The sequence below is a fragment of the Daldinia caldariorum genome (assembly GCF_022478825.1).
Source record: "Daldinia caldariorum strain CBS 122874 unplaced genomic scaffold F4812scaffold_14, whole genome shotgun sequence".
NCBI lineage: Eukaryota > Fungi > Ascomycota > Sordariomycetes > Xylariales > Hypoxylaceae > Daldinia > Daldinia caldariorum.
The window spans coordinates 819,976-841,336 of record NW_025953050.1 but is presented as its reverse complement, the minus strand read 5'-3'; the positions used below and the strand labels follow the sequence as shown (position 1 = coordinate 841,336).

Genomic DNA, 21,361 nt, shown 5'->3' with positions numbered 1-21,361 from the left:
AGTTTATAATATTTCATCTCTTTCCACCTGTTTTCTTTTTACTCTCCTAGTTACTATTATTATCGGGTTTGTTTCCTTGTGCTTGTCTCATACAGCTCACACATAGGAGATAGGTAAGTTCTACTATATCTCTTATAACCAATCCGTCTTGAAGAAATATAACTTCCAAGGTTGATATTAGGTAACATCCATATCGGACTTTACCACTAGGAACATAAAACTAATAGCAATAGGATAGGACGTATACACACATAGCACATAGCATTTTCCGTGGAAGCTTTGCTTTAATGATCTCATGAGATGAAGATATATCCAAACCTAACATTCGGATACAGTTTCGTTCTGATATATGGTAGCAAGGATCTAAAAGGAGCTAAGAAGATTATATATGTCTTTCATTGGTTGATGATTGTGCTACCTACCTTACCTATACTTTACACGTGAAGTCATCGCAAGCTGGAGATATACACTAAAAGTCTCTGACGTCAAAGTAAACCAAAGACATACGATACAATACTGTATAAATATGCCTGCCTTTTATCACTTCGATAAATGACTGAACAATATATCGACATCTATAGAAGCTTAGGAAGATTTTACGAGCCTTGCTCATAATAAACTCTGTTCACTTGATACGATACTGAAACCCGATCAATATGGCCCCGAAAGTCCTCGTTGTCTTGACCTCTTATGGGGAAATCCTAGATTCCGCCGGAAAGCCAATTCAAAAGACCGGATGGTACCTGGTATGTCACTTTTTACTCTAATTAAATCATCATTCAACTCGAACTTGAACCCTCGTTAATATGCTTGAAAAAAACAAAGCCCGAGTTTGCCCATCCCTATGACGTCCTCTCGCCCAAATGCGAGATTATCGTTGCGTCGCCCAAGGGCGGCACAGCACCCCTTGACCCCAACTCGCTGCAGCCGTGGATCAAAGACGACTCGTCCTCGGCCAACTTCTTCAACAACAAGAAATCCCTCTGGGAGTACACCAGCAAGGTCTCCGACTTCCTGGGCCGCGTCGACGAGTTCGACGCCCTGTTCTACCCGGGCGGGCACGGCCCTATGTTCGACCTCGCGACGGACAAGGACTCGATCGCCCTGGTTAACCAGTTCTGGGCTAAGGGCAAAGTTGTCGCGGCGGTCTGCCACGGACCGGCTGCGTTTGTGAACGTCACGCTGCCGAATGGGGAGAATATCATGAAGGGCAAGGAGGTTAGCGCTTTCAGCAACGCGGAGGAGGATTCCGTGGGGATGTCCAAGTACATGCCGTTCATGTTGGAGGATAAGATCAATGAGAAAGGCGCCATCTATCAGAAAGCTCTTCCGTGGGCGCCTTGTGTTCGCGTCGCTGGGAAGTTGATCACCGGCCAGAACCCTAACTCGGCTAAAGGGGTGGGAGAAGCTATCGCAACTGCTCTAGGTACGTTTAACCCACACATATCCCTATCACTTATCTCCATACGAATGTGTCACCTAATATGATCAATATAGGTGTTTAGGATGTTCATCGGGAATTGAAGGTATTTAGGGGACTTAGATCACATAATTCCGAGTCTCTAGCACATTCAAGGTGGAACTGCAATGCTAGTGACCTTGCAATTAGTTTAAATAGGTACCTACCTCTTAATCTACATGTCTCAACTCTAATGATCTCCTAAGGAATACTTATTAATAACGGATATTTGAATATTATCTAATAACTAAAGTCGAAGTCCTCTGTCTCCTTACATTTACTCTCGTCAGAACAAACGGCAGTCTGGGACTTACGGCTGCTGAACGTTTCGATCTTCAAGTTGACTGGCAGGATCATTCACTAATCGAATAGGCATCAAAGCTACGAATTGACGTTGTCAGATACAATTATACCCAGGACTTATATTACATTGCTTACATGAATCGAGTTCACAATTACTCCCGAACAGAGTCAGGGGTAATCGATAATACGCCAGCTACCTCACGAACACACCTGACACACGGTTTACTATACCCTGACCATATATATAACCCACTACCTTAGGTAGGTTAGACGAAAACAATTCCTATCACGCAGACTGCGCTTTCTTCCAACCCTCCCGTTTGCGGTAAATGTCGTGGCGGAAAGTATCCTTCAGCCCCTCAGCCGTGTCCTCGTCCCGGGTCGTCAAAGCCTGAACAGCGCCGACGCCGCACAAGTCATTCTGCCGATCGACGAACCAGGTAAACGTCAGCCCGCCGCCCCAGCTCAGCGTGCGCTCGCCGTACCACCCCGCCACGTCCTGCAGCGTGAGCAGGCCCCCCAGCCCGTGCCCCGACCGCGCGTCCACCGCCGTGCCGACGCGGAAGAACAGCCCCATGGGCCCCGCCAGGCGCGCGCGATGGCTCGCGGTCGCTTCGGCCGTGAGCCGGTGCTCGAACATGCCGTCGACCGTCGCCGGCTGGAGTATCCGGCCGTCGTTGGCCAGCAGCGACCGCAGCACCCGCAGGTAGCCCGGCGCCGTCATGAATAGCCCGTGCCCGCCGAAGTCCCCCCGCGTGTGCCTGTTCATGTCGCCGTTGCCGCCGAGCACCGCGAGCCCGACGGCGTCCGGGTCCGCGGGGTTCAGGTCGGGCATGCGCGCGCGCAGGTCCGCGCGGACGACGGGGTAGAACTCGGCGTCCGCGATCCCCAGGGGCTCGAAGATGCGCGCGCGCATCCGGTCTAGCAGCCGCTGGCCCGTGACGCGCTCGACGATGCGCCCGGCCCAGTCGAGCCCGGGCCCGTACAGCCAGGCGGAGCCGGGCTGGAAGGCGAGCGGGTAGTCGAACAGCTCCTCGATGGTCCGCTTGCCGCTCTGGCCCGCGGCGTTCTGATCCTTGCGCGCCTTCTCGCGCCACTGGTTGATGAGCGGGTTGAGGAAGTGGTACACGAGCCCCGAGCTGTGGGTTAGGAGCATCTCGAGGGTGATGGGGCGGGCTTGTGGCTCGAGGATGGGCGTCTCGCCGTCCTCGGAGAATCCCGTGAGGACCTGCTTTTCGGCAAGCTCAGGCGCGACGGCCGAGAGGTCGCCTGTCAATGATAGGAGCCCGTCTTCGACGCATTGTAGCGCGGCGATCGCAGTGATTAGCTTGGTGGCCGAAGCAAGGTACAGGAAGTCGTCAAGCTTGTAAGCAACTTTCTCGCCGGATAATAAGGTACGCTCGCCGATTGTCTTTTCGAAGGTGAATTTGCCCTCAGCATCCGTGGCGCATAATATAGCGCCGTGGATCTTGCCAGCATCGATGGCTTCTTGGAAGCTAGTGTCGATATTTCCGTCGGCCATCCTGGGTTGATTGTTGCTAAACTATGAGTGAAAATGGGTTGATCTTAACTTTTGGTGTATATACACATACCATCTAAAATATCAAGGCGGGAAGAAGACACAGTTATAAATATTGTACTTGAGCCTTCTGACTAAGCAAAACCTAACCTACCTACCTGGTATACGACGCTTCCATGGAGAGGTAGCAACTATAGTATATTATCCATATGGAGTTCTATGTAGCTATGGGCTAGATGTGGCCAATCCCTGTCGCTAATCTGCATCTCGATCCTACTATACCGCTTCACAATTTGGATCCGGATCCTCTGCCGAAAGCTACGGTGAAATGACTCACTTACCGGATTACTTCGTATAGAGATTGAAGTCCTTGGTAGCATTAGTAAGTTGATAGTCTCAGGAATCTCATTGTCTACTACGAGATAGACTTATTAAGGTTTCTTAAATCGTATGGGCACAACCTCATAGCTCCTAAACGCCAGGTAGGCACGTATATAGGACTATTCGGAGCCTGGGATGGATCAACACAATCATAAGAGACTCGCTCCATAGAAGGTTATTCTTGAAGGTCGCAAAAAAAAAAAAAAAAAAAAAAATTGACAATTATTGCTTAGTGTCGAATTATATGGACTCACAGATATCTTACGGCTAGCCACACGGTTACGATTACGCCTGAGTCGCAACGAGAAGTAGATCTGGCAATCCAGATGCTGCTACGGGACTTGAGCTTGGTGGCTTATTACCCCACTTGGAAGTAATTGAAATATTTATGAATTGACGATATTTCCCAAAATTTCATCAACAGTTTCAGACAACAGCAGTTTCAGAGTGATCCGGACCCAGCCTTATATGAAGTGTGGCTATCTGTCTTATAGAATAATTCCATGATAATTCCATATCACGAAGTCTTGAGAGAGGGAACATGTGTCTTGGTAATTCTTTTTCCCGAAATCGTCATCAGATTTCCGCTTCCTCATTCCTCCAGACTACCTCGTATCACCATCATGGATTAGGTAGTTGCCTCGGTCATGTTCCTCAATTCATTCAATATATGTCCCACCTTGCAATGGTTCACATAACGAATAGGATGTTTGTATCTATAAAAGTTAGTACGCAGTTCTGATCGCGAGGGGTTGAGGAATAGCTTACCCAGAGGGTGGCTGCATGACAGCTGTGGCTTTTGCGAGTATTTTTGTTCCAATATGTCACGGATGCTATTGAGTAGTTCTACATAGCTTTGCTTGGGATTTTGCTTGATAGCCGCGATGAACGCGTGGGACATTGCTCCGGTGGCTTGAGATGCGATTGTCGCATCGGCACTGTAGTACTAGTAAGTATCTAGTTGCATCGTTAGAACTCGGCTGCACTATCACTTACGATGTCTGATCATCTTTACTGCCAGACCACATGATGACATCTGCGGGCGACGTCTATTCATAGTTAGTACATATCTCCCAGGTTATCATTGTAGTATAATAGTCTTCGGGCATTTGTTACCTTAGTCTCAATCGTCTTCTTATACCCGCCGTCTCCTCTGAACGCAGTCTTGGCAAGGCTAAAGATGGCGCCAGCTGCTCCAGCTGCATCACCTTGAGCGTAAGAAGAGAATGCCTTGAGTAAGCCCTGCCCCGCTTCGGCCGCAAGATTTGGCTCCTTTAGGACACCCTTAGTTGAGTAGATGTACGGTAGGTCTAAGACCGAGCCGGAGTGACACGAGTCAAAGATGGCCGTTAACCTCACACCTGCCTGAAGAGGTTTGACGACTACGTGATGAAGCTGATCATCGACAATGTGGCCAGCAGTTTCATAGTCAACGGGGTAAATGACCTCGTCATAGCCGTCTTCCTCGTCACCATCTGAGATTCGAGATGAGTAAACTAATTATACTTAGAGCTACTGGGAGATTGTCTTACCTTCGTCTTCCGTCTGACCACCGTGACCTGAGTAGTGTAAGAACAATGCGTCGTTAGGACGAGCACCGGAGACAAGCCATTCCATTGCTCGAAGAATGTTCGCTTTGGTTGGTTTCATGATAGGATCATGCTGATCGTCGGTCAAGATAATCATGTCTTCTCTCTTATACCCGTAACGCTCGATGAGAAACTGCGAGACATTCTTGGTGTCGTTGATGCAACCACGTAGTTCGCCCTTTTGGCCGATATAGTTGATGCCGATCAATAGGGCCTTACGCTTACCAGTACAATTGGAATACTGGAAAGTATATTCTGGAGGTGCACCGTGACCGAATTGCTGTGGGGCAGTCGGCGGAGGAGGACCGGCCCTATGCTGACCGCCGTAACCTTGAGCGGGAGGGCCACCGGAATGAGCGGGATATCCGTATGGATCTAGCCCAGGCGGCGGGGGATGGGAAGGCGGAGGATACCGGTTAGATCCTTGGCCGTGCGAAGGTGGGGGGTAACCCTGGGAAGGATATTGACCGTACCCGTGTTGTTGAGGCGGTGGAGGACCTGATGGAGGGGGATATTGATTGTAACCATGTTGCTGGGGAGGCGGACCGGAAGGAGCTCCGTATTGATTCTGACCCGGAGGAGGACCGGAAGGTGGTCCATACTGGTTATAGCCTTGAGGAGGGGGTGGTGACGACCATTGTTGTTGATGAGGAGGTTGGTGATATCCGCCACCACCACCACCACCGTATCCTCCGCCGTAGTTTTGGTCGTGACCCCAACCAGACATGTTCCAAGGTGACGAGAAGGTCTAAAATAAAATTAATGAAAAAAAAAAAAAAGACTGACTAATGGGACGATACCAAAGGTTTCTACTCGGTTAAAAAGAGGTCGTGGTTGTTGAAATATGGAGATACTATATGGAGATACAGAACAAGTTGGTATCAAATCTATGAATATCTCTACGATTGTGTGTGGGTCCAGTTGATGTGAGATTCGGGGCTGAGAAGTGATAAAATAAAATAGGAGAAGTGGTTCGTTCAATGGTTGAACGGTCCTCAATGGTCTCGATAACAGTGCAACGAGTTGATTTCTTAGGTTAGGTACCTCTAACTGTAGTAGGGCTGACGGATAGCACGGCAGCCAAGATCGACGCTAGTGGTGGGGTGAAAATGCAAAGTAGGAGACTATAGCCTTGGCGGGGGTTTGAGGGAGGGGTTTTGGAGGGGCAAAAAGGAGGCCGCCCACTACGCCGCTACAGCGCTTATGCGGCTAACCATTTTTAAACTTCCAAGAAGGAGGCAGGCGATAGGATAGGAGATAGGATAGCTGGATAGGTGAATTAGGTACCTGTTTGTCAATTTTAGGCCTCCCAATTCACATTTAACAGCCCAGGAACCGGGAGTAACCGCATAAGCTTTAAGTCCTAAATACACCTATACCTAACACATTCAAGCAACCGCCAAGAGTTTGAAGACTTTACACAACTCATCTCCTGAGTATTGGATCTAAATTTATATAGTACAAAATTATGCCATGTTAGGTCCCAAGCATATAATAAGGCGCTACCAGTTTCAGCCAAACGGGGACTCTAACCCAATTATCTCCATCATTCTCCATCACGGACTTCTGAAGCATTCCACAAGCCCGCATATTATTAGTTTCTTAGTAGCTGATCAGTTCCAAACACACGTACATATTTCACAGTGCTTCACGACAAGAAGACAATTAGTTTAACTAGCATCAAGTTGTCTTTGATTTGTCTTACGCATCACCACCAACTCATATCTCTAACTTCTTCCAGTATAAAATCTAATACCAAAAGCAAGAAGAAAAAAAAGACCAAGAGGAAACTTTCCACTTATACAAAGATATACAAAAATATACAAAAAAAATGTCTTTCTTCAACAAGTTAACAAGTAAGCTCGACGAGCTAAATCTCGGTGGATCAGATAAACCACGAGATCGAGAGGGACCCGGAGGATATCCCAGTGAGCAGCCTTCATTTTATTCCCCAGGTACAATATCCTTGGGTAAGACTAACCATTCCCTTAGGCCATCAAAATTACCCACCGCCTTCTCAGCAGTACGGCAGCAATTACGGCCGAGATCCATACCCACCAAACCCGCCGAACCCCAGTTACGGCGGTGGCTATCCGCCGCAACATGGAAGTTATAATACTCCCCCACCTGGAAACTACAATTCCCCCCCACCGGCGGGAAGCTATAATTCTCCTCCGCCTCCTGGAAACTATAATAGCCCTCCCCCGCCCGGTAATTACAGCAGTCCTCCGCCTCCTGGTCCGGGTGCGGGGCCTACTTATGCGCCGCCTTCGGATAAGCCGCCAATCCCGACCGGTTGGGTACCACAATGGGACCAGCATTACCAGCGCTGGTATTACTACGAGCAGGCAACTGGTCGCTCCCAATGGGAAGCCCCAGGTTACAACCCTGGCCCGCCTGGCCAAAGTGAAGGCGACAGAGGATACGGCTCGCACAGCGAATCTAACAACTACCCATCCCACGACGCATCGGGTTACGGAGCACCAAGTCATGGACCTCCAAGTCATGGAGCACCAGGCTACGGTTATCCTCAAGATTCCCGCGGCCACGACTCTTATGGAGGCCACGGCGAACAAGCCGGATATGGATATAGTCATGGAGACCAAAGCTATGGCCACTCCTCCGAAGGAGACCACAACAGAGGCGAGGAGAAGAAGAAGAAGGAGAAGAAGGACCATAGCGGCCTCCTACTAGGTGCTGCTGGCGGTCTAGCCGTGGGTGCTATCGGTGGTGCACTCATAGCCAACGCTCTCGGTAAGGACCCCTTCTGAGGATGGCACCTTTGGCTATATATATATAGACACCTACCTAATTTTCTGCGAGATCTTTTACTAATTTATGTACATATAGATGATTCAGATGATGAGCATCATGCCCCTCCGCCAGCTCCGGTTCCGGCTCCGGCTCTGGAAGCAGTATACGCGCCTCCCGCCCCTGCTTATTATGAGCCTGTGTACGAGCCCGCGTACAATGCAGAGGGCGAATACATTGACGCTAGCGACCGAGAGTCCGTACGTTCTGCTCGCGAGGATTACGAAGAAGCTCTCGCCAAGGCACAAGATTCCGACGCTAGTAGTAGCGATTTCGAAGAGCTCGAAGAGGCTCGGGAAGAATACCAAGAGGAATACGAGGAAGCGTATGAAGATTAGTAGATCTTGCCGAATATTAGGTTGGGGTATTCCTTGGGGTTAGGAGTTTCTCAAGGGAATGATATGAGATGCATAAAGCCAATAGGATTGTCTGTCTTGCAGTTTGCGACGATCGATCACCCGACGTGCCTATCTCTGAATGCTGAAGTTACGCCCTACATAATGTCTAACGAATCTCTTAGCATCTGAGGAAATAAATCTCTTCATGAATATCTAGGAACCTATATATGATACTAAGGATTTTTTTCAAAAAAAACCACCTCACATATTGTTTTGCTATCGGGCGCATTTACTACGAAATCATAACGCATGTAACTTCATTGTTGATATAGCTGACAATTTCTCTTACCAGGAGACTTGGAGGCATTGCCAATCCATACTATGATTCTGAGATAAATACTACACACTAACAGATAGTAGTAAAAAGCTTCTATTTCGCGGTTCTTTCAATCACGCTATTTTCATGACGCAGCTACTTGGATACCCTTCATGCTACCCTCGTCGCGCCAGTCTTGCAACTCCTTGATGTACGCATTCAGACCCCCGCTATAGGGCGATGCCCTAGCCTGCTTCATCTGCTGCTCAGGGCTAGCTGTCAGATCAACCGCCTTGCCTTCGTTATTGATGTAGCTCGGCGTGCAGACCGCTACCGTCGAGAATCGACCCGCCCCCTGCATGATCTTCGTGCTCCAGGCCTCCTGCGCCGCCTCCTCGACCTCCACGGTGATTCCGCTCTTTTTCGGACCGCCTACTCTCTGATGGGCCGTGGCTAGTATGTACGAGATGGCTTTGCACTGCGTGTCCAGCACATGGGCGTGGTTCGCGCCGACACCGGCCTGCAGAGGCGAGTGCCAGAATAGGTTCGGGAACCCGTGGATCGCGTAGCCGTGCAGCGAACTGGCGCCTTTGTCCGCCCAGGACTCTTCTATCGTCTTGCCGTCGCGGCCGTGCACCTCGATCCCAGAACGCTTCGACGGGTCTGCGCCGTCGGTACTTGGACCCCGGTATCCGGTGCTAAACACAATAACGTCAAGGGGGACTTCTTGGCCGTTGGCGATCAGACCGTCCGGCGTTACACTGTCGACACCCTTGCCGTCCGTGTCGATCAGATGCACATGGGGCTTGTTGAAAGTCTGCAAGTATGTGTCGCTGAAGGTTGGCCGTTTGCACCAGACCGGATACCACGGCGTAAGCTTCTCTGCTGTCTCTTTGTCTTGAACAATCTCGGCGATCCGTGCTCGCAACCGTGCCTGGTTCGGCGCGTCGCGAGCTAGAAACTGGCCGATAACTTCGGGTATTTTTTCCGGCGCCACGAACGCGAATTCGGGGTCGCCTACCAGGCTCGCATAGGCAACTTGTCGAGACCACTCGTCGTCGACCAAGTCCGGGACGCCGGGGGGAGCACAATTGCTGATGTGGAGTGCTAGGTTCTGCCGTCGGGCCTCGTGCCAACCGGGTTCACCGGCGATCTTCTTCCATTCCTCTGGGTCGGTGGGTTTTTGACCACGGCCGTACACTGCAGCAGGAGTACGTTGAAATACGTATAACTCCTTTGCGTAGTCGGCAAGGCATGGCACTACTTGGATTGCCGTAGCGCCAGTTCCGATGATGCCCACTCGCTTGCCCTTCAGCTTCGACAATTCTGGGAAGACTTCCTCTTGAGTGCCACCAGTAACGTCGTAGTTCCACCGCGCGGTATGGAAAACATCGCCCTTAAACCCTTCGATCCCGACGCCTGAGAGCTTCGGTACTTGGGGCTTGCTCAGCAAACCAGCCGTTCCCCAGACAAATTCCGCCTGCACCTTGAAAGTTGTCTTTTCGTCACCCCTTGGCCCTCTTCCGGCAGTGATGTCGCAATTCCACAGACGCGCGGCTTCGTCCCACTCAATCTTGTCGAGTTTGCTCCTGAACAAGATTTTGTCCTCGAGGTCCCATTTCTTCACGATATCCTCCAGATATTTTCTGATCTCGAGACCGGAAGAGTATTTCTGAGTGGGTACGAAGCCCGTCTCCTCCAACAGCGGCAGGTAAACGTAAGATTCGACGTCGCAATGCAGCCCCGGATACCTGTTCCAGTACCATGTGCCACCGACGCCGCCAGCCGTCTCGATGATCCGGATCTGGTCTGCCGAGAAGCCGGCCTCGATGAGTCGGACTGCAGCCCCGATACCGCCTATTCCTGCTCCTGCTATGAGAAACTTGACACGGTCGCCGGGCTTGAGGGGTGACGGGAGTGCGTCCAGAGCTGCATGGTCAGCCCAGAAATCGTCAGCTAGGTGCCGCAGCTGGTCGGAGTCGCTCTGTTCCAGCGTCTGGAACTGAGCGGCGCCTTCAGGTCGCAGACGTTTCTGGGCCTCTTCATTATACTTCGCCTGAACGCGAGCGAATTCATCCATTGTGAAAGAATGTCTTGCTTGATAATTGAACTTGTTACGTCTTATTGTCCTCTGGAAATGATACGTCTTCTCGTAGAAGAGAAGCTTGTGTTGTACGAAATAAGCGAATCTTGACGAGGTGGAACAACTTATTTAATGTCGGTATGGTGTAGCTCCTTTTCAACCCCAAATTCTCCAATTGTCGCTTTCATCCCAGCTCTGATATGTCTGCCACCACCTAAAAGAGGTGAGCTTAACGAATACCTCGCTCTGATTGGTTATCAGCGCTCTGGAGCTGCCAGGACTTATGCAAGGAAAGGGTCTATACCAGGTATGCAGCTTGTCGGTTTGTACACTAACAAATTAGAAACGTGATAGGCCAGTGTAAGGGTGAGCAATATTCAGCCTATGAGAGGAGAGTAAGTATCCGCGTCGAGAGTTAAGAAAATCGTATTCGTATTTTTTGTCTTATATTTTTTTTGTCGTGTCGAGTTGGCAATGGCCAAGCCGAATCCGAAGACGACGAAGTTCGCATACTTCGCGAATCCCAACGACAGCCGCAGAAACTAACGATGGAAAGGGGAAAATCCTAGTAATACTATGTGAGACTAGCCGGGATATCTTTCTCGAATCCCGCCCGACCACGCATATGAGGGGAAACCCCCCGTCAAGTCAAGTATCAACGGCTCCAAGAAGTTGCAGGGGGCTTTATTACTGTGCATCTTGGTATAGCACGTTGAAGGTATATATCGTACCACCAACAAACGGATATCGTCAATTCATTAGTATTACTACCGTACATTAAGTACCATGCCCCATAGCATTGATCCTTCGCACCATCATCTCGAGTCATTCGATTGCTAGAAAAGTATACTTGCTAGTTATTTAAAGATGGATGCCGCGGATTTGCCCGATTTCGACGACCTGCCAAAGGTCCCCGATATGCCCCAAGGATGCGCCTGGGGTGTATTCGACAAGGACGGCAAGAAAGATCTTCTGGGCACATTAAACCTCGTCACGCCGGCTGTTAGGAAGGCTGCTTACAGCGAGGCGCGTGATGGCATATCGATATCCTTGAAGTGAGTTCCGGTTACTACTTCGTCTTCACCGTTACCCGCGTGTAGTATACCTTGTATTATATTATGTTAGGTACATTTGGCTTATTCCAACACCCCATCCGTCCAGCTGGCCCCTCAATGCGATAGCATTCCCGCTGCCGGGGAGGATGGCCCCCGTGCACAAGCACATGACCTTGCGAGAAGCAGGATTATCCGAAGGCGCGGGCTGGGACGACGAGATCCATTTCAACACGCAGCTGAGCAGCCAGTGGGACAGCCTCGTCCACTGGCACCACCAGCCCTCCGGGCTAGCCTACAACGGCATTGCCGTCACCAAGGAAGGGCTTTCCGCCGCGCACACCTCGGCGAACGGCACGCCCACGCTGGACCACTGGCACGCGACGGGCGGGCTGGTCGCGAGGGGCGTCCTGATCGACTTCAAGGAGTGGGCGGAGAAGCGCGCGCGGGCGGAGGGCAAGACGGGCGACGAAGCGGTCTTCCACCCGCTCGACGGGCACCGCATCACGGTGGAGGAGATCGAGGCCGTGGCCCGGGACGAGGGCGTCGAGTTCCGGCCCGGCGACGTGCTCGTCGTGCGCACGGGGCTCACCGAGATCCTGCAGGCGCCGCGACCCGAGGACTTCGCCAAGCTGCAGGCCGGGACGGTCGCCGGCGTGCACGGTGTCGTCGACACCGCCAGGTGGCTGTGGAACAAGCATTTCGCCGCCGTCGCGGGCGATTCCTGGGCTTTCGAGGCGTTGATGCCTCTTAAGGAGGACGGGTCGGTGGGGACGCCGCTGGAGTTAGGTACGTTTTTTTAGCAGTCCCCCTGGATGATTTCTGGAACCTGCTTCATGTATTTTTTGTTTTTTTTTTTTTTTGAAACCATCTACTCACGTCACTTACTTTTAGTTCTCCACCCTTGGCTTCTTTCGATGTTCGGCATGTCGATCGGCGAGCTCTGGGACCTCAAGGCGCTGTCTGCACACTGCAAAGCTTCAAGGCGGTATAGTTTCCTCCTTACATCGGCGCCGCTGAATATCCCCGGGCTGGTTGGGTCTCCGCCGAATGCTCTGGCGATTTTCTAAGCTCGGATGTAGATGCATAGTTGTCTTTTTGCTGGGAGGGGGCGGGGGTATATAAAAATGGGGTTGAGAAGTAAGGGGTGATGTGAAAATCATAGCGTGTTAGCCAGATGACTTATCTCTTTCAAAGACCCGTAGCCTTTCGTTTTCACTGTTTTTTTTCAAAAAAAAAAATATCGTCGGTGTTGTACGCTGACCTACTATGAAGAACATGCTGTACGTCGGCTAAGCTACAATACTGGTGGGAAAATGGAGTGAGTGGGCTGACCAGTCCCAACTTGATGATATGGACACAACCTGTTAATAAGTAAATAATAACCGCTACCATTTCTTCTTTAGCAACCTGCCCATAATGCTAGCGTGTGAAGTCTTCTTAAGTCTCGCATCCCCCGTATTCAACGGCTGGTACATCTCCGGAGCTATATCGGGTCCCAGTACGCTAACGACGTTCTCTCGGATTGCCTGGGCTATGTTTATATCAGCAGCTTCTGCTTGTGGCTCAAGAGCGTCGGTAGGGATTAATCTAGTTGTGTCGTCTGTTTTTCTGTACACGTTTGCCTCAAATTGGTCAAGTAGCACCTCCATGGAGGCATCTTTAATAAGCCCGATAGATTGGACCCATAACTTGTGAGATATCCGGTACGCGCGGCCGTAGTGTATCCTTGCGGTACGCGAGAGAGCAGTCGACGGATGGTCGGATTTCATTCGTACAGGTGAGAGGACCATTTTTGTCTCGTTAGGCATGGGCGGTGGTGGCTTATTACTTGAATGAAGGATGCCGAACAGCTCTTGGTCTGGCTGATCTCCACAACCCCGGCGAGAGTATCTGTTCAACACAGATATGTCAGCTGGAACATGACTTTAAAAGCTACAACTCGAACATTAATAGATAGAGCTCACTTACGTATGGATTCCAAGACATAGACAATCGTCTAGCCCTTGGCGGACAACTACAAACCGTCGAATGAGGATTGGGCCCATAAGGGGGTGGACCTTGTGACGGGTTGACTTATTGATGCGTCCGATTATTTCATTATCCGTATAGATCGGTCTGTCATCCGTTACGTGCGTCAAATCGATCCATGTCTCCGCCGAGAAGTCCGAGGACAAAATATGGGGGGCAAGGTCACTAGAGGGTTCTAATTCTTTCTTCCTATCCCACCGCAGCGACAGGGAAGCGTCGGGAGGTAGCATTGGGAAGTAATTTTTCCAATGGTCGTAGCGGAAGTGACTACTAGCCCAAAGGTCCTTCGCGAAAGTCGGAGGCTCTTTTTTGGTGTTTTGATCCATGAGCTCACGCTCGCAAAGCAGGCACTTGACCTGAGTAGAGTCGCCTGGTACATCTTCACAATACCGGACCATTTTCTCCAAGGGGAGATTCCGGATTTGATCGAGCCGTCTAGCCCTGTTCTCGAGCCTTTCCGCTGCGGCCTTCTCCTCAAGTAGCGAAGTTGGCTCAAGTGGGAGGTTTCCGAAATCAACCTTTTCAAACTCTCGTTCTTTTGGCTCTAACAGCCAATTCGAGGTGATCTGCGCCGCAAATATCTGGCCGGGACGGAAAAACTGGGGTCGGTGTTCATCGAATCCGGGACACGAGACTGGGTAATCGAAATTATTACCGTATATTCTACCTGCAAGTTTGATAGGCCTGGCATCGCCATAGTATTCTTGGGATTCTTCACAATTCGTATATATATCAGATGCATATTTGTCATGATAGCTAGTACTATTAGGTGCTTGAATTAGCGAAGCCCTGATAATTGCAGTAACATGCCCAACATACTTATAGTAACATGCCAGAGAGACAAGACAGTTGGTAGCCGCCAGCATCGTAGACAGTGTTCCTTTCAGATCTCGTACCTTAGATACTTATGAGTTAGTATTAATTAAAATTATTATATATGATAGTGTCCCTGTCACCTTGTCAGGCATTTGAGTAGCCCACTTCCCCTTCTTATAAACATCTATAACCATGTTTCCCGAACCACCTCGCCGTAGACTCTCTTCGTAAGTTTCATATTGAGTTAGAAATGTGTCTATAGCCTCATTTGTGGTATTGATCGTGAATAGAAGAGCATTAACGGTTGCTGGCGGAAGTTGGTTCGCGGCTCGGAGTTCATCAACATGAACGAGAACCTTATGGACAACGTTAAGCTGTGCAATAAGTTCTTGATAGTCGTTGGAAGCTCCTTGAATCTCCGATAAAGATTTGCAAAGCGTGTACGCTAGCTGCGCGCCCGCCAGGATGTCGCCTACGGAGAATCCGAAAGACATAATAAAGCCGGCTGCAATATATTACGCTACCTTAGGCAATTTTACACGGGCAACATTCTCTTTGGACTTGTCTTTAAAACAAAAAGAAAACAAGATGAAGTTTAAGAATTTTAATTCACGATGCTAGGGGTACGTTCAAGTTGGACATTTTGATGAAACTGCCTTGGGTACCTAACATATGGAACCTAACCTACTAAGGCGTATCGAACATAGCCATTGCACAGCCGGTGATTTCCAAACCAATGATCAGCATGCATTAGGTACCTCTAACCTAACTTAACCTAACTTACTAGGCTATATAAATATGTGGATGGGCGTAGGATATAACAGCCAATTATTGAGAAAGGATGGCTATAGGAAAAGTCCAAATGAAACAGTATTGTATTTCGAGACGGCACATTAGTACTGTCTACAAACGCTTCCTCGCACGTATAAGGTGCGTTTTTATCAAAAGGTTGGGCAGCAATATAACACGCACTTCGGAAATTTACACAATTCTTAGATATTCCAAGCCAATTCCAAAAGTGCCTGTATTAATCCGATGACCAAAATTTGGCTCCAAAGTCTTTTCATAGTATATGGCCCCCTTATGTATTTAAGTCCAGTTCTTTAGTCTGAGTATCCAACAACCGACTTTAGCGCATACTAAATGGCTCTTAAAGAAAACGTTCTTTATCCCTCGGACAAGCTCATTGTTATTGTACCTGAATTTCTTCTCTCCTTTATATCTCCCATGCGATTGTCCGAGATGGCTTATAAGCAAGACTATATTTTAGATTGAGATCCCCTATTACTCGATTTGCACGTTTTCTAGGTATTGCTACCTCCGTCACCCATCCAACTCGTCGGGAAGCTTCGCTTTAGTGTTATTCCTCGGTCCACATGTCCGTGCCATCAAACTCACCCTTATAACGATGCCCAGGCGTGAAGTCTCTGTAGCTAGAAGCTGCGACGATGTTGATAGTATACATGATGAAAGGGAAAACTTGTTATACCATGAACCACGTGCTATAACTCTTCCTCCCGGAGTAACAGAGGACATCTATAGTAACGTTCGCAACAGTCCGCCTCCGGGGCTCGTGCGAGCCAAAACACCCCAAGCCATAAGTTACTCTACCTACAAGAGAGCACTAGCTAGCCACGTTCGCATACTGACCAACAATGACGTATCTGTATTCGGTGACTTTGCCAAGTACATCGAGCCGGGTTTGGATTCCGCGGGGCGGCAGGTAGAGCTGGATCTAACATGCCACATATCCCACACCTCGCTAGACATGTACACGAGGAATTCCCGACCGCGGGGCCCCAACGAGGCTGCCCGCACGGAGCCCATGGCCGTCCTACCGTGCGGCCACTATTTCGGGTTCAAGGGCATCGACGACTGGATCCGGACTCGCGTCAAAGACGAGATGCCGCCGGACTGCCCCGTCTGCCGCTTCTTCCTCGTGTACCCGCAATGCGGGCACGAGATAAAGATACGGCCGTACGACGCGCGCTTCCAGCGCGACGGGCAGCTCCCGCTGACGATCCCCGAGGGCGGCACCGTTCCGGGCTATTGCCTGAGGTGTCGCGTGGACTGGATTAGGGTGATGAGCCAACAGCTGGCGTACGATATCTACCCTGATGATATACCCGCTCGAGCGTTTATAAATCCGCATTGCTGTGCGCAGGTCGAGTTCGAAAGTAAGAGAATTAAGTTCCAAGATAAGATACTAGATACGGCTCTCATGGCCGAAGCAGATTATTCCCACTGGTGATTCGTACCAGATAACTAACCCCTTAAAGTACCTAACATAGATGTACTTAACCTAATCTGCCTTTTGTTGCATGTAATATGGCGTACTTGGACTCATAAGGATTACTCGAGAGAAAGAGATTGGAAATATACCCGCGTGTACCGGCTGATATCCTGGAGTATTTGTTTCAGAGGAACTGCAGGAAATAGAGTTCAACATCAGTGTACATAAAATTAAAAGTTAGATAAAATAAACAGTTTCAAATAGTATCGAGAACTGACACGCCGGAGTAACAGTGAATACCTGGCAGCATTAAGTACGCCATCATTATAACTATCAATAACATATATGAATTATGATACTCGCTGTTCCTCATAGTATACAAGTGATGACGCCCTCTAATGTTCAAATTGCTCTACCCCTTCATTGACCCCTGAAAACAACTGCTGAGGTCTTCATCGACTCCAAAATCCCCCTAGCATCAGCAAACTCCAACTCCTTCATCGTCTCCTCAAAGACTTGGTCCGCAGTATCTTTCCCTTCCGGAGTATACAGAAATGAGTTAAACCTAATAGAGTACCAAAACAGTTAGCAAGTATAAAAAAAGAGAGGTTTCCCTAGGTTAAGTACTTTAGGTACCTCCTAGGTAAGTAGGTACCTATAATAAACACTCACGGCGAAACTTTCCAACTCATAATAAACGAGCAATGCGACTCCTTCCCCTTCACCAGCGCCGCATCCAAATACGTCGAGGCGCCATCCCGCGTCGACCGCCCCGCCACAGCGGCAAACAAGGCGACCGCAGGCCTGATGAGAACGCTGGCTTCGCGGCCCAGATCCGTGCCCCTGACATAGCCCGGACACACGAAGTTGACGACCACGTCGTCCGCGGACACGTACTCGCCCAGCTTGTAGGCGAACATCTGGCCGAGGAACTTGGACATGTTGTAGGTCTTGTCGGTGTTGGGAACGAAGGATTTGGGGTCGTCGAGGGTTGCGAAGATGGACTCGTGGCCGTGGTCGGGTTTGGGCAGAGGCGCGGTGAGGGCTAGGGCCGCGTTGACGACTGTAAGTCGGCCGGGGGTCCCGGGTGGAGACTTCTTCTTGAGTATGGGAAGTAGGAGGATGGCGAGCAGGACCGTTGAGAGGTAGTTGACTTGTAGGATTTGTTCGTGGCCGGTGCTGGGTTCCGTGGCGTGCTTTAGTTTGATGACGCCTGCGTTGAGAATTGCGATGTCTAGCCGATATAGCTTGCTGTCGACATTACGGACGAATTCTTGGACAGAATTGTACTTGCTCATATCCACGATCATGACCTCGACCTTGGCTTTTGGATATAGGCTTCTAAGCTTAGAAGCAGCTGCATCTCCCTTTTCCTTGCTCCGGACTGCAATGATGAGATGAGATAGACGGAGCGCAAGCATTTGCTTACCAGCTTCGTATCCAAGACCGGTATTAGCTCCAGTAATGAGGGCGACTTTCCCGGTAAGATCGGTAGTACTCGGCGGATATTGGGGCTTGGTACGAAATTGGTTCTTGACGAAGATACTACCGAATCCAACGTCTAATGGCGGTAAGTCTTTCGATGTGGCCATTGTGTTTGTTTTCAGGTCGTAAGTGATGATTCTATCTGGATATTGTTATAGGTGTATTATGTACCTAATATTGACTTATAGCTTGTGGTTGACAAGTAACTTGAGAGCTCTGATATATTGGCAAGTCTAAATGAACAGACACAGCCTGAACGGTCTAGCATTTTATAAATTCCTAATTGCCACGTCTACATAATAAGTCCGGCGAAGCCCTATCCGTATCATAATAATAATGAGAACAAACAGATAGGACATCTAGAATATCTAGCACGGAGACTTCTAAAAACAAGCTCCCCGTAGTGCTAAAGGCTTACTATGTAAGGATGAGGATCCGAGGTAGGTAATTTTGCATAATACTCAGCCAATAGGAACCGACTTCTCTTTCAAATGAAGCATTCGCCCCGGCGGCGCGTCAAGTCTATACCCAAATCGGTAAACAATCTCTACGACGCTTGGCCGCATGGAGTTTAGGTGAACGGGTACCGTTATACGGCCATTGAATTGTCCATCTATGCTTGACGGGATCCTACGTAGATTATAAACTCGTTTGGTACGCTTTAAATACTTGTCTGTCTGAACCTTCTCTGACATTGATGGTTTTCCCATTCTGGAAATCAATCTCAGTTTTTTCTCTTCGACCATATACTTGTTTAGGGATTCAATCTAAAAGCTGGAAAAGAACCCGGTATTAACTAACTGATCTTGACTGTTACATGCCTTATCGAATAGAAGCTTACTCACTTCTCTTAGTCTCATCATCTACCTTGGAAATAACTAATATCGTCTATACACTTTGGTCGTACCTCTACGAACGGAGCTAATCTGAGGGAGTTACTATTTATCTCCGTATAGAGTCACAAGTACCGACAACATGGCGCCAGCCCCCATGACTTCAGGTAAGAGCTGCATGAATCATGGTACTATCTCTACCTAGCCCGAGTACCGTATCTCACATATACACTCAACCCTACAGAGGGTTTGCCGTTTATAGTATCCACAAGCACCAAGAAGCCCGACCCCGAGATGCGGAAGTTCATCAGGAGCCACGTGATGATAGGCAAGAACCTCGGAAAGATTCTACGGCCGAGGCGTAGCAAAGCGGGTGAATCAAGCAGCTCGGAGGAGTCGCATGATTCTAGGTTAAGGTCGAGTCGGGAGAAGGAAGGGTATGATGATGACGACGACGAGCTTATCACATTAACCCCCGTCGTCGTGCCCAGAAGGGTCGGTGGTGATTTCTCCTTTATACGGTTCGCCGACACGATAGAGGACTCTAGCATCGCCGTCATATTAGAGTGTAAGCGTAACCTCAACCCATCGCCCCCACCCCTTGAATCCATCTTTAGTGCCTTAGGTACCTCCTAACCTAAGGTACAACAACACTTGATTCGCATTCTGATATATAGGAGGCACCTAACCTAATCCAACTTCCCCCGCAGTCTCCAGCATCGCGAAGAAAGCCCTCTTCCCCCTCGAATCATGCATAGCCTTCGCCGCGCGGGAAAAAGCCGGGTGGATGGAAGCCCTCACCGTCGACGCCGCGTACCTGCACGCGCTGGCCTTCTCAACGCGCGCGTACTTCGACCTAATGCCGAATGGTTGCACGCCGAGCACGAGCACGGGGCATCCCGCCTCCGCGTCTTACCGGCACATGCTCAAGACGCTCCGGCTCCTGCGCGAGCGGCTAGATGCACCACCGCCGACGGAGCACGACGCGGCGGGGGCGGCGGTGGAGAAGGCCTCATTTAGCACGGCGGCGGTCGTGCTGTGCCTCGCTTTCCACGCGCACATGACAGGCGAGCGCGAGACGGCTAGACACCACCTGCTCGGGCTGCGCAAGATCGTCGACCTGAAGGGGGGACTGGCGGGCCTCGGGAACGTGAAGCTCGTGATCGAACTGCTAAGGTAGGTACCTTACCTGGTTAGGTTATGTTACCTAAAGCACAATTCCGCGAATCCCTCCTCTTAATTATCCCCTTTTTTTTAATTAATCGTCCGCATATGGGGTACGTAACCTAACCTAACTTACCAGATGCGACATGGCAATGGCCCTGCACAACGGCACCCAACCGCTATTCTTTGCCGACCCGATCCGCGAGCCGTACTGGGCATACCCGGACTTCTCTCTGTACGACATCCCATGCGACCCCGGAGACGAAGACGAGCCTGTCCTCGCCACCACCACCTGGAATGCAGAGCTAGCACGCGCGTGGCGCGCGATGAAGCAGTTCTGCACGCTCGTCAACCGCGCCGCGGCAGCCGGCACCAAGCTCCCCGAGCAGACGCTCCTGGCCGCCATGGCCGCCGTCACCTACCGGCTGCTGCACATGCGCCGCGCGCGCGGCGCGCCGCCCGAAGCAGAAGAAGCCGTGCGCGTGGGCCTGCTGGCCTTCTGCTCGGGCGTGTTCCTGCAGTGGGCCAGCGTGCGGCTGCCGTACACGCATTTCCCGCGCGTATACCGGGCCACCGTCGTGGACCTCGCGTTGTCCGTCCCCGCCCCAACCCCCATCCCCATCCTAGGTACCGATCATCATCCCTACGGCAGCAGCCCCGACACCGCCTCAAGCCTTCCGCGTCTGCTCGTCTGGCTGCTGACCATCGGCGCCGTTTCCCTGTTCGGCGCAGCCGATACCGAGGGCTGGCTGAAGCCCCTGCTGCGCGTTAACCTGGAGCGCTGCGGCGTGCGCTCGTGGCCTGCGATGCGCGCTGTGCTGGATTCGTTCATGTGGATTGGGATCGTGCATGATGCGCCTGGAAAGGCCCTCTTTGATTCCGTTATGTCTCCGAGTCTGTATCTGCAGGCCGTTTGATACGGTACCTAAGGTATTACTTACATACCTC

General features: G+C 50.3%; 10 protein-coding genes across 10 annotated transcripts; 5 read left to right on the top strand and 5 right to left on the bottom strand.

Annotated features, from left to right (window-relative positions):
• The first annotated feature begins 445 nt into the window (after positions 1-445).
• F4812DRAFT_113235 (ThiJ/PfpI family protein) lies at positions 446-1,824 on the top strand. The gene is made up of 5 exons (XM_047929369.1): positions 446-518; positions 582-746; positions 826-1,426; positions 1,498-1,618; positions 1,713-1,824. The coding sequence occupies exons 2-4, from the start codon at positions 657-659 to the stop codon at positions 1,503-1,505; spliced, it is 699 nt and encodes a 232-aa protein (XP_047788130.1). The 5' UTR covers positions 446-518; positions 582-656; the 3' UTR covers positions 1,506-1,618; positions 1,713-1,824.
• On the bottom strand, positions 1,825-3,431 carry F4812DRAFT_466235 (putative transesterase). Its single transcript, XM_047938533.1, has one exon. The coding sequence runs from the start codon at positions 3,282-3,284 to the stop codon at positions 2,049-2,051; it is 1,236 nt and encodes a 411-aa protein (XP_047788129.1). The 5' UTR covers positions 3,285-3,431; the 3' UTR covers positions 1,825-2,048.
• Positions 3,432-3,896: 465 nt separating this feature from the next.
• F4812DRAFT_437662 (caspase domain-containing protein) lies at positions 3,897-6,392 on the bottom strand. Its single transcript, XM_047934938.1, has 5 exons — positions 5,195-6,392; positions 4,779-5,137; positions 4,659-4,711; positions 4,431-4,600; positions 3,897-4,378 (listed from the first exon to the last, which is right to left on the bottom strand). The coding sequence occupies exons 1-5, from the start codon at positions 5,976-5,978 to the stop codon at positions 4,353-4,355; spliced, it is 1,392 nt and encodes a 463-aa protein (XP_047788128.1). The 5' UTR covers positions 5,979-6,392; the 3' UTR covers positions 3,897-4,352.
• A 221-nt stretch (positions 6,393-6,613) lies between these two features.
• On the top strand, positions 6,614-8,631 carry F4812DRAFT_113070 (uncharacterized protein). Its single transcript, XM_047929365.1, has 3 exons — positions 6,614-7,179; positions 7,244-8,005; positions 8,102-8,631. Exons 1-3 carry the CDS (start codon positions 7,083-7,085, stop codon positions 8,398-8,400), a joined length of 1,158 nt encoding a protein of 385 aa, XP_047788127.1. The 5' UTR covers positions 6,614-7,082; the 3' UTR covers positions 8,401-8,631.
• Positions 8,632-11,231, bottom strand: F4812DRAFT_113086 (FAD/NAD(P)-binding domain-containing protein). The gene has a single exon (XM_047929367.1). The coding sequence runs from the start codon at positions 10,794-10,796 to the stop codon at positions 8,862-8,864; it is 1,935 nt and encodes a 644-aa protein (XP_047788126.1). The 5' UTR covers positions 10,797-11,231; the 3' UTR covers positions 8,632-8,861.
• F4812DRAFT_113065 (uncharacterized protein) lies at positions 11,232-12,974 on the top strand. The gene is made up of 3 exons (XM_047929364.1): positions 11,232-11,854; positions 11,961-12,640; positions 12,746-12,974. Exons 1-3 carry the CDS (start codon positions 11,667-11,669, stop codon positions 12,919-12,921), a joined length of 1,044 nt encoding a protein of 347 aa, XP_047788125.1. The 5' UTR covers positions 11,232-11,666; the 3' UTR covers positions 12,922-12,974.
• A 152-nt stretch (positions 12,975-13,126) lies between these two features.
• On the bottom strand, positions 13,127-15,357 carry F4812DRAFT_113077 (uncharacterized protein). The gene is made up of 4 exons (XM_047929366.1): positions 14,839-15,357; positions 14,702-14,778; positions 13,823-14,644; positions 13,127-13,744 (listed from the first exon to the last, which is right to left on the bottom strand). The coding sequence occupies exons 1-4, from the start codon at positions 15,190-15,192 to the stop codon at positions 13,240-13,242; spliced, it is 1,758 nt and encodes a 585-aa protein (XP_047788124.1). The 5' UTR covers positions 15,193-15,357; the 3' UTR covers positions 13,127-13,239.
• Positions 15,358-15,538: 181 nt separating this feature from the next.
• Positions 15,539-17,183, top strand: F4812DRAFT_437654 (uncharacterized protein). Its single transcript, XM_047934937.1, has one exon. It carries the CDS (start codon positions 16,107-16,109, stop codon positions 16,947-16,949), a length of 843 nt encoding a protein of 280 aa, XP_047788123.1. The 5' UTR covers positions 15,539-16,106; the 3' UTR covers positions 16,950-17,183.
• A 66-nt stretch (positions 17,184-17,249) lies between these two features.
• F4812DRAFT_466227 (NAD(P)-binding protein) lies at positions 17,250-18,820 on the bottom strand. The gene is made up of 2 exons (XM_047938532.1): positions 17,604-18,820; positions 17,250-17,496 (listed from the first exon to the last, which is right to left on the bottom strand). Exons 1-2 carry the CDS (start codon positions 18,521-18,523, stop codon positions 17,352-17,354), a joined length of 1,065 nt encoding a protein of 354 aa, XP_047788122.1. The 5' UTR covers positions 18,524-18,820; the 3' UTR covers positions 17,250-17,351.
• Positions 18,821-18,968: 148 nt separating this feature from the next.
• F4812DRAFT_466223 (uncharacterized protein) lies at positions 18,969-21,348 on the top strand. Its single transcript, XM_047938531.1, has 4 exons — positions 18,969-19,416; positions 19,494-19,817; positions 19,960-20,425; positions 20,553-21,348. Exons 1-4 carry the CDS (start codon positions 19,392-19,394, stop codon positions 21,328-21,330), a joined length of 1,593 nt encoding a protein of 530 aa, XP_047788121.1. The 5' UTR covers positions 18,969-19,391; the 3' UTR covers positions 21,331-21,348.
• The last annotated feature ends 13 nt before the right edge of the window (positions 21,349-21,361 follow it).